The sequence below is a fragment of the Vigna umbellata genome, chromosome 3, assembly GCF_029865625.1.
Source record: "Vigna umbellata cultivar VRB3 chromosome 3, Vumbellata_1.0, whole genome shotgun sequence".
Lineage (NCBI taxonomy): Eukaryota > Viridiplantae > Streptophyta > Magnoliopsida > Fabales > Fabaceae > Vigna > Vigna umbellata.
In genome coordinates this window covers 20,618,054-20,630,084 of record NC_142167.1, presented here as the reverse complement: position 1 = coordinate 20,630,084, position 12,031 = coordinate 20,618,054, and the positions used below count along the sequence as shown (strand labels likewise).

Sequence of the window (12,031 nt, the reverse complement as noted above, 5' to 3'; positions counted from 1 at the left end):
CTTTTTCTTAGTCATATGAAAAGCTATTTGTTAGTTTTAGATCCCTATCGTCTTTTATCTCTATTTTTCGTCATATTCATAAATAAATAAAATTATTAATTAAAGTAATTAAAACAACAAAAAATATTTCAAAATAAGATGATTAAAAATTTTATATACTTAATTTAACCCAGTAGCATATTAAAATATTATAAGTGATTATATTCTTCATAGATTTATTAAATATATTACTTAATTGAATAATTAACTTGAAATATTATATAAATTTTTTTGCATAGTCTTTTTTTAACTCATTTGATATATTATATAAAAATAAAATGATCATAAGAAATAAACTTTTATATTTAAAAAAAAAATAAATAAACAATATTAAATAAATGTAAAAAATTTACGTATTAAATTAATATATAAATATGTATTAAATTTTGTGTATTTGTTGAAGATAAGACATTAAATATTATAATATCAATACTAATATATACAAAAGTAATTGTAAGCTCCAAGTAATGGTTAGAAAATGTAAAAACAATGAAAATTAACAAATATTCGTATAGACGTTACTAGAAAAGATTTAAATCATTTTTAATCACATAATAATTCATTACTTACATAATAATTCATTACTTTCTGAAAAATTGATAATTTGTAATTATAAGAGTGGTGGATCTAATTTAAATTGAAATCTTAAAATATATCTAACTAAAGAATTGTTAAAAGTTTCTCATTATTAGAGATAAAGTTAATTTACAATATAAATATGTGCAAATTTTATCTTTCAAACTAATTTTATGAAATTAAATTAAATTTAAAATTCATTTTTTTAATATGTGAGAGTGAAAAAAGTGTGTTGGAAATGACTTATTTATTTCAATTAAAGTATAATTCAATTTTAAAAAATTCATTAATTATTCAATTAACCTTCATCCTTGTTAACTGCATCCCATAAGAATGAAGAAATAATAATAAATAATAATAATAATAAGATTATGGGATTCAGACTAATGAAAACATGAAGAAAGTAAAAGAATGTAATTGAGCTTTACACCAAACTGCAATTAATGGATTATGACAAAGTTTTGATTTGATTAGTTGTGACTTAATTAATTCTCCAGGTTAGTGACAGGTGACCCACTTCAAAGACACGCCATCCATTCATCCATAAATCATATAAACACACCTACTAAATCACCCTTTATTTTTATGCTCACATCAAACTCAAAACTGCTTTTTTCTCTCTTTTCTTCTCGCATGTATAAAAAATTATCACACGCGCGAGTTGTTTTAAGTTAAATATAAATTACTTTAAGTTACAAAGTTTTCAAAATTCATTTTTTTAAAACACAATGTAATGGAATGTATAATTAAAAAATACATCTTTAAAGATGAGAAAAGAATCAAGCATACCCTACATTTTCTCGTTTATAATTCATATTTTGCAATTTAATTACTTAAGCCAACTTGAGAGCACCACGTACCTACTCGAGCCTTCTTTCACAAGCTTCAAATTTTATCGTTCACTGTTCCTTAAAGTTTGCCAATTTATAATCACATATTGTAATAAATTTAAAGGTTATCCAATCAGATGAACTGCATCTACTGGGTAGTAAATCATATATATAATGCTTCACCCCTGTATACTAATGTCTTTAGTGTTGTTAAATTTATTTTCTTTTCTTTTCTTTATACTTACAATTTTTTGTACAAGTATTTTAACTTCAATTTAAAACCATTAATTGATGAAAATACATACCTTGTAATATTGGGTGTTTTTCTAATATATGAATTTTTCTACTTTATCCAAATTTGAAAATATTGGTGCAACACTCCCATGGTTGGTAGTTTTCTAAAAATTCCAACGTCGTTTATCGACAACCTCACAAGTCACGACCATCAATTCGGGACTGACACATTTATGCTTGAACAAAAAGGCAAAGCTAGATTTTAGCATCAATGGTCCTTGAGATAAAAAGTTAATAGAGTTCAATTTGAAATAATTAACTTAGTTACGGGTCTAAACTAATCTGAACCCCATGTTTTTATGGGAAAGTTTGTTTTACAAGACTAACTTTTGAAAAAGAACTTATCTAAAACTAAAATAACTGTCGTGCAAATCTTAGACAAGGTGAATATTTGATGACTCTACAAATGAATCCATTGATTACCTTTAAAATGCATTTACTCACAGAGCAAGAGATTAAAATGTAGGTCTTTACCGCATGATTTTCGTATCACCTAGTTTATGCATGGAATCAATGACCAATTCAGGAAAAATCAGAATGCATAGTTTCAAACTATGAAGCTATCAAAAAAGTTACCAATCATATGCTCTGGTGTTCTTCCCTTGGAAAGCTTTGAACAGTATCTGACCATCTTCCAGGAGAGTGATCACTACTGTTAGATGAGACATGCGCCTCCCCTCTTGCATCTCTTATCATCTTTAAAACCTCTCTCATTGTAGGCCTGTTCTCTGGCACCAGTGAAACACATGCCATGGCAATGTTCAGAAGAGCCTGAAGCTTCTCTTCTGATGCTTCATTGCCTGAGGCAGGATCATCACCGGACTCTGTCTCTTCTTCGCGCACTGACCGGACCCACCTAGGTATGTCTGAACCATACGTCTGAACAAGGTCTTGGAAGGGTGTTTTGCCAGTTAAGAGCTCTAGAACAAGGACCCCAAAGCTGTATACATCAGCTGGTTGAGTTTGTGACCTTTGAAAGTTGCGGCATTCAGGTGCTCTGTAGAATAAAGATGTGGCACTGGGCTCGTCCATTGAGTCAGGATTTAGGAAAACAGTTAGACCATAATCAGTAAGACATGACTCAAAATCAGAACCAAGCAACACATTAGAAGATTTTAGGTTTCCATGTGTCATGCCGGGGTTCTGGTGGATATAGAGCAGGCCTGTTGCTAGATCTTCGGCAATCTTAAGGCAGGATGTCCAGTGAAGAGGTTTTCCCCCACCGGATGTTTTTGATCCTGCATTATAGTCATCGCAACAGCTCTTCTGTCAATCATTGGTTTGATAGTGATGTTAATATGCAGAAAGTTTCAGTTTAGTTCTTAGCATTTGGAAATTGTATAAGTGGTGTTCTTTAATTCCATGCACAGTGAAATGTGATGCCACTAGAATGTTACTGGTTTAAAATTCTGACAACTCTAAAAGGCTCAATTAACAAATACAAACAACTTCAATCATATCTAGGAAAGATCACTTAAACAAAATGACGATGGTGATAAAGTATAGCTAAATCCAACATATATGCCAGTCTTACTAGCATAATTTCAATAACTAGAGGCTAGCTCAAAGATAACATCACTTTATTGGTATTATCACTTGGATTCTCCATTTGTGCCATTTACTTTACTTTACATTCATGCAAGTATTATCACCATGTAAATTTTGTATTACCAAGACACAAGTCAGTGATGGAACACTGTAATTGCTTGAAGACTAAGGTTCACAACGATTTGCTTAGAAAATAAAGCAGCACAATGCATGTGATGAGAAAAACAATAGTTTCAAGACAGCAGAAATACACGTGAGGATCCAGGAAAAATGACAACTTGGAATGATTGACTACTTTCTACCCTCGGATACTATGGTTCCACAATAAAGAAAGGCTGACTTCTTGATTAGTTAAATGCTCTGCAAGAAAGCATATTATCTTATTCTTATATAATTGAAATTGGGGTTGTTCCCTAGGAATAATAAAGCTTAAACTTTTTCTCACAAATGCTCAACTTTTTACATCATCAAGTGAAGATAAAACTTATCTTCATATATCCACAGAATAATGTAACCGCTTTTATAGTTTAAACAGTTGCAAACACTGTTGTTTATCCAGCATCTTCCTTCGTATTTGAATAGAATTCCCATAAAAAGGATTAGGGCTTCTAGAAAGGGGATTAATGCTGGCTCCTAAATTCTTTAAGGGGCAATTCCAAAACAAAAAGATCTAATTTGCCATGCTCAAGATCGACGGGTAACCTAAATCCTTATTACTGAAATGCATATTTCAGCTATCATAACGAAAGGAATTCAACTGTGTTATTTTATTTTAAAAACAAAACAATCTTAAAAAGAACAGAACATGGGAACGTTCTAACCACTTTCTCCAATCTACGAATCCCGCTGGTAGGTGAGAGCAGAAAGTGTTGACCTGATAGATAGACTCTGGAAGAAAGGGAGAGAATTTACAAATGAATTATGAGATTTAAAAATCTGTATGACCTAATTTAACACCGAGCAATTCCTATAGAAAAAAATACTTGACACCGATTAAAGTGGATTTGAGATCACTGTAGAAGTACATGGCAGTACAGTAAAACACGAACTCCACTCTGTATAGCTGTGTAGTAATCTTTCCATGGTGGAGGGCGACAACACTAACATGGGGGTCACGCTATAAATGAGTTGTCAATTTAAGAGCACACACATATTTATAAAGTCTGAAATTACATCAAACAGTTTGAAAGAGAAAGCAGCAACCTTTGTCTTTATTTAACTAAATCTGAGGGAGAGGGAAAGGTTTAGTGCAAGGCATAATTGGAGGTCCCATTATTAAAAGATAATCATCTTTTAGGTCACTCTCAGCCCCCCTTTTCAGGAGCAAACTGCATTCTTATAATAATAGTTTTATCATTCAAATAATAAGCCATTCACACTAAACACTAAACCAATCATACAGACATGTCACTATTTTCAATTGAGCAATTATACAAACACCTGTGAGACAAATAGATTATTGTTAGAGAGTGGAAATATGCATTAATGAGTGGCATTGGTTATTGAGGAATGAGTGTAATGGAAGTTAAGTGGGAGATAGATACCGTGAATAAGGGAGAAGAGGCTGCCATTGGGGAAGTAATCATAAACGAGAAGACGTTCTTCTTTAGCCTGAAAATAGGCCCTGAGTGGGACCAGATTAGGGTGAGTGAGCCTTCCAAGAACATGAATGTGAGCTCTGAATTCTTCCAAACCAGGGTATCTTGCATCCTTCAACCTCTTAACAGTAACAATGAACCCTGATTCCATAACTGCTTTATACGTACTTCCGATAATACCCCTCCCCAAAGTCTCCGCGGACGCTTTCAGCAAATCTTCCAAACTATAACTCATCTCGCGATCACCTCCTCCGCAGAACACCAACTTCCCTAGACCCTCACCTTCCCACGCAAAACCCCCTTGTTTAGCACTGTCCCCGCCCTCGCCGCCGCCGCCGCCGCCTCCCGCACTCCCCGCCGCACCAGCCTCCCCCTCTGCCACGTCACCACCGCCCTTGCTCCTCGTTCCGGAACCCACCCTTGTCTTCCGCTTCCTGCAAATCGCCCACACCACAACCATGCACAACAGTATGAAAACAACGCCACCAACGCACCCTCCAATTATCTTTATCAGTTTGGTGCGGTTCGATGACGTCCGCTTCGACGCCGCCGCGGTGCCTCCCGGGATCAGCGGATAGCTGGGGCTTATCGGCGGCGCCGACGGAACGCTGCCGTTTTTGCACGGTTGGAGGATGTTCTCCCCGCAGAGCCCCGGGTTGCCCAAAAACGACGAGGCATTGAACCGGATCAGTGCGGCGGTCACCGGAATCTCGCCGGAGAGTCGGTTGTTGGAGACATTCAAATACCTGAGGCTGGTTTGGTTGAAAGGCGGGATGCTTCCCGTGAACGCGTTGTCTTCCAGGTAGAGGATGTAGAGTCGCCGGAGATTCAGAAGCGACGCTGGAATGTCGCCGGAGATGTGATTTTGCGACAGGACAATGACTTTGACGCGGTGGAGCAGCGCGACCGAGGAGGGGAACTCGCCGGAGAAGTTGTTGTCGTTGAGGAAAATCGATTTGAGGTTGATCAGGGCGGAGAGGTCAGGGACTTGGCCGGAGAGTGAGTTTCCTTTGAAGCTGAGGACTCGGAGCTGGTCCAAACGGTTCAAGATCTTGTCATCGAGAGAACCGGTTAGGTTGGAGTGTTCCAGAACGAGCTTTCTGACTCTTCCGTTGAAGCAGTCTTTGATCCCTTTCCAGGTGCACACGTCGGTTCCTTGCCGCCATGGGAGCTTGTGGAGAACGTCAATGGAGGATTTGAGAGCGAGTAGTGGCTGGGAATCGTCTTCTGCTCTGGTGGGTTCGGACAGGAAGAGACAAAGCACGGAGACACAGAGAAAAACAAAAACATAGGATCTCTCCATGTTAGGGACCAACCAACCACAGTTGAAGTTACAAACGAGGATTTCCAATTTCAACTGTTTTGGTTTCCCATTATGAGAGCCATTGAACACTTTAATGCATTTGAGGGTTAACAGTTAACTGACGTACATAAATTACAGCTGAAAAACGGTTGAAGTTGAGACAGATCTTTGGTTTTCTTAGCTGTTTCACTCACTCACTTTTAAGTCTTCAGATCTACCATTGACATTGACAAAACCCTCTCTTTCTATGATCCACTCGTGTGTCATGACATTCTTGTGGTAGAGTGGAGTAGAGTAGAGTAGAGTCCTCAACCACTCATCTAACCCAAAAGCTTGAAATGAGATTGAAGTTTGAAGTATGAAGCAATAACCATAGCAGTGGAAACAATAATGGAAGAGAGAGCTCTGTTTGGAAACTCAAGGGATCCATCAAATTGGAGACACCTACCGTTGTTAAAGTGGTTGCCTTTGCTGGGGCTGCCCTTGGTTTCTCGAAACTCCTCCACACTCGCAACACTCACGGACACAGTGGCAGAACTCTCACGTGAAATCATCCCAGTACCCGCAGACCACAAATAACCATTCTTTTCTTCTCTCTATGATTTATATATTGCTACACTGCTGCAACATTATTAAACAAAAGTGAACAACTTTGCAAGCAAACAAAAACAAGTACTGTTCTTTTTTTATCTCTGTAATCTAATCTATTATATTTGTATTTGATCCGTTCTGGCATAAACAAAACCAACCATGCATGTAATTTTATACTTACTTTCTTGGGTTCCTGACACTCGTGGAATTTAGCATTCTCAGAGCTTGCCGGAGGTGGGATCCAGCACTCTTCTCTTTAGAATCATTGCAATTGCAGCACCCATTTGAATGGAATGATGGTGGCTGAGAAAGTTTGAACACTTCCTCCAATTTTTTCCTGTTTCACAGGAATTGAATGTCTATGTCGAAAATAATAATATATTTACTACAGTGGTGGCAGTAGAAACACACATGGTGCAAGTGCAGATTCCAGCTGCTAAAACCGCTATGATCGAAGATCCATCTGTACTCTGAATGGGTTTGGAGCAATAATGAGAGAGAGAGAGAGTGTGTGTGTGAGAATTTCCCTACTTCATCTATGTGTATTATGCGTGTGTCTGACTGTTTCTGTCTGATCAGAGAGAGAGATGACAGAAAAGAACATGCTCCCCTTCTTCCTCTCCCAAAGGCAAAGGCCCCTCTTTCCTCTCAGGAAATTGGTGAACGAATTGAAGGCTAAAGAGAAGAACAATAAATGAAATTTCACAAAAAGCAGAAATCAGAAAATTGTTAAAAAAAACTCCAACACCTGCCACGTGTTGCAATTAAATGGCCACTGGAAGAGTCAAAGCAAAAAAGTGGACTGGTGCAGTTGAGCTCGTGTATTACTGATCATTGACTATTGCCAGCTGTCATATTGTATGTTATATCTCTTATCCTTTCTTCTGCTCCATCATATCATGTAGTATATAAGCAATGTACATTAACATGTTTGCTCAGAAAATTATGTCATTGGATTAAGAAATCGGAAGAAAAAAATGGAAAGATGGAGACTGAGAATGAACACATTAGGCCATGATTTTGTGGCTGTCTTGAGTTTCTCAGAGACCAAGCCGAAAGCGTAGGTAGAGATATTGGTTCTTTGATTATGAGTGGTCATCGAAAATCATGGTAACAAAATCCATTAATGTGTGGTCACAGTTAACAATAACAAAATGGGACTGATTTTCACATCTCTGTCAGCTCATCCACTCGATTAAAAATAATAATTTACATCAAAATTAATTTAATTAACATTAAATGTTGCCTTTCGAAAACATGTATTTCCAAATAACTGAGTTTTGATATAGGAATGTCAATTTATCAGAAGTAAGCGTTTTGTTGTGAAAAACTTGTTTTCTCTGATGTTTCAAGTATGAGGATAAAATAAGGTTATCCTTAACAAAACGCATGTTCTAAGAGTGTGCAAAGACTTCAATTACGATGTGGGACCAACCTTTGCTGAATTTTTATTATTTGACTGAGATTGGAAGCAAAACCTGCTTGAAGTTAAATGTAAGAGTAAGACAATAAACAAAGAACAATGGGAAGAACAATACGCAATATAATTTATTATCTTTGAATTTGGAAGGATGAATCCAATGAAAAATTTAAAGTACAAGGCATGCCATAAAGCTTTCGGTCATGTTTAATATAAGAGAAAAAAGAAAACTAGGGAGTTCAGTCTTATTAATTTTTACTTAATAGTTTAAAATTAGAGTAACTATGAGTTACTAAGGATTTATTGTGTAAGAGATATCTAACTTATGTCATTATTGAATGATTAATTCTCCAATGGTAAATAAATGCAGCATAAATTGTACAGATGAAAACTTCTTTTCTTGTTAACTAAAATTCATGTGACTCAGTGATTCTATAGGAAATTCACTTATAAGATTCACATGGATTCCACCTAATAGGATAAAGTGTATAAATAAATTAGAATGTTTTGATAATATTTTTCTTCCATTTATTCAATGACTAATAGATACCTTTTCAATGCTTTGATATTGATGTGACTTCCATTCCTTGTTTGTGAATGATTGCAAAGAAACACTGTCTATCCTAAAATCGACAGAAGAATTATTACCCTACAACATTCGGGAATTTGGAAAAACATAAGTAAAAATACAAACTCATAACTTCTATAAAATAAAAATCACCCTTCACTTCCACAATTCATCAACATATTAAAAAAAAACAGATTGTGAAAAAAAAAATTACCTCAACAAGGTCATGAAATTTCACCATGAAATCTCATGAAATTTGAGAATTTATGGTCAAAATGATATTAGATTTTCTTAGACGAATATATTTATATTTCATAAGTGGTCACTTTTTTCAATCTATTTCAAAAGGAAAATATAATAAAATATAATTTAAATATTTTGTAAAGAAATTAAAATAAATTCAAATTTCAAAGTGAATAACATCGTAGTACAGTACTACATAGGTTTCCCTTTATCACTTGTACCAATTCAACCTACAGTCACAAATGAAGAATAGTGGTTGTGGGTTATTCATTTTTTTTAATTTAAAATATGATAAAATAATATTGAAAGAAAAACTATCCATATTTTATAATATTTGAGTATAAAGTGTAATGGTTATCCTTTTGAGACACGCTGTCATTTGTTTGATTTCTGCTTTTAGCTACGACGTATTTGTTGTTTAATGATTCTGTGTTCTATTTTGCATTCGAGGTTTGGGATAATTCCTCCATTATACTGACATTGAAAACATGTATCTAATATATTTTTAAAGAAAATAATAAAAAGTATGAGCTATTTTATATTAATCGTAATATTCTTATATATTTTTAGTTTCAATATTTAAGAAGTTTATTAAATGTGATTCTTTATTTTTTGTCTTAATTTAATTTTCTATTTTATTTAAAATAAGTTAATATGGACTATTCTATTAAATTTTTGTTCGTTGAATTTATGTTGACATCATTTCAAATGTGACTATGTTAGTGATTTTAGATTTCTTCAATTCTTCCCGCTTCGTTTCTACTTATCACATAGTCTATTCTATCCCGAGATAGTCATGAAAGTGCAATAAATAAATAAATAAAAAGGAGAAAATAAAAAATTAAATAAATAAAAATAATTGATAAAATATCACATTAAATAAATATCTCAAATATTAACACAAAAAAAAACTTATTAAACCTGTCATTTTTACCATAATCACATAACAACATACTTTTTAATACACAGATAAACAAGAAAGAGCAAAATAACATTCAAATCATATAATTAAGAAAGAAAATTAAATAAAAGTAACTCAAATAAAAAATATAAAAAAAATTATTAGAGTCTTTTAATCAAAACCTAATTAAAAATATATTTTACATATAATTAATTCACATACTAATTCTATTTTGGGGTTTTAGATATTAAAAAAAATTGACTTAAGTAAGATATTAGAATAAAAAAAACAAATTACTCAACTGAACTGCAAATTAATCTTTCAAAAAGCTATTTATTGCAATTAAATAAACGACTTATTTAATTATACTAGTCGTCTTAAATGTGTCTATTTAACGTGCTAACTGTATTATGTCCTTCAATCAAATTTTAGATTCTTGAAAATCGAAAGAAATTTCTAAAAACATAATTTATAAAAAATGTTTAGTTTTTTTTAATCCGTGAAGTACACCCTATATATATTAAAATTATCAACAATACTGTTGAGGCTATCATCTTTAATAAAATTTATTATTATTATTATTATTAATAATAATAATATAAAAGTATCACTCTTATTTTCTATCATGCTCTAACTATTGTCACCCTTATCGCCCAACAAAATAAGAAGTAGCGAGGGAGTCGTGATTACATTAAATAACTCTTAGAGAAATTAAGAAGTATATTTTAATAAATAACAGACTATGGATTTATTTGAAGAATGAAATAAAAATTGTAATTAGCAATTGGGATTTAAATAGTTACTTAATTTATTATATTCATGTATATTTAATTGTAATATAATTATTAAAGTATAAATTAGCCACTTTATGAATACGCCTTTAAAAAGTATATTCGTGATTTTGTTGTCATGTTGTGTGTGATCCTTAGCGTGCCAGGTTGTCAGGGTTTTAAGTAGTGGGCCATTTCGGATTGCTGAATCTACAGGTTGGTCTTGGGCCATTTGTTTTGTTCACTTCGGATTGCTGAATCTTTAAGTGGGCCTATATATATATATATATATATATATATATATATATATATCAATTGAATTAGAAGGTATCAAAAGGTGAAAACAATTCAAACGTGAAACTGAAATATTATGTGACACATACAAAAATTTAGCACAATTGAATTAAGGTTATTAAGTCTATTTATTTTAAAAATTTGATAACCAAACTATAACAGTACCATAAACAAATTATAATTTTACATTAAACTTTAAAAATTAAAAAAATATTTAACCATATTTATAATGCATATAATAAAGAAACTAGTATTCAGAATATACAATAAAAAATTGTCTTTTAAAATTATCTTTCTTTTTATAAAATTATATTTGGTTTATTAAAAATAAGCATATTCCTTTTAAATCTCACGTTATCTACAAATAAGATTAAATATGTTTCTTTTGTTTTTCTCTAAACTATTATAAAAAAAATTATACTTCATTTCTAAATTAAACTATAAAGTATTTAGTTCATACACTTTACAAAAATTATGTAAAATATCCTTTCAACAAAAATTATATATAGGTTATATTATAGTTTATTGTGAAACTCTTTTTGACTCATGGAAAACACTTCACTTGTTTATATTTTACATAACGGGTAAGGACTAAATACTGTATAATTTAGTTTTAAAATGAAATACAATTTTTTTTGGGTAAAATTTGAGTACGAAAAATCCATTTAACTCATTTAAAATATATATAAGTAATTACATGTTTATATAAGTAATTACCTCAAATCAAATTAGATTTTATATTTATTATTTAAGAACTTTTCATGTTTAAAATCATTCAACCTAAAAAAACCTATCTCAATTAATTAAGTTTTAGTTCATTTTCCACCAAATCACTTTTTACCAAATCTATTCAAATGAATAAAGTCACGACGAAATGATAAAAAAAAATTGAAGTTATGCAATCCTAGGACTACTTTTAATTATTTCTACTTTTTTATTATAACAACTATATACTCTTGATGGCAATGTTGTGTTATTAAAACTGACAATATGTTAATATGAATGTAACTTAAAGTGAAAGAGTCAGACAATGAACAAACAACAAAGAAAAAGTAA

The 12,031-nt window shown here is 32.5% G+C and overlaps 1 protein-coding gene across 2 annotated transcripts; it reads right to left on the bottom strand.

The window, feature by feature from the left end:
* Positions 1–1,963: 1,963 nt before the first annotated feature.
* Positions 1,964–7,730, bottom strand: LOC124840953 (inactive leucine-rich repeat receptor-like serine/threonine-protein kinase At1g60630). 2 transcript variants are annotated; one of them, XM_047317103.2, is made up of 3 exons: positions 6,961–7,730; positions 4,832–6,809; positions 1,964–2,977 (listed from the first exon to the last, which is right to left on the bottom strand). In XM_047317103.2, exons 2-3 carry the CDS (start codon positions 6,186–6,188, stop codon positions 2,319–2,321), a joined length of 2,016 nt encoding a protein of 671 aa, XP_047173059.1. In that variant the 5' UTR covers positions 6,189–6,809; positions 6,961–7,730; the 3' UTR covers positions 1,964–2,318. The 2 variants fall into 2 exon arrangements, with proteins under 2 accessions (XP_047173059.1, XP_047173061.1); XM_047317105.2 differs by having other exon boundaries at positions 4,832–6,806.
* Between the last annotated feature and the right edge of the window lie 4,301 nt (positions 7,731–12,031).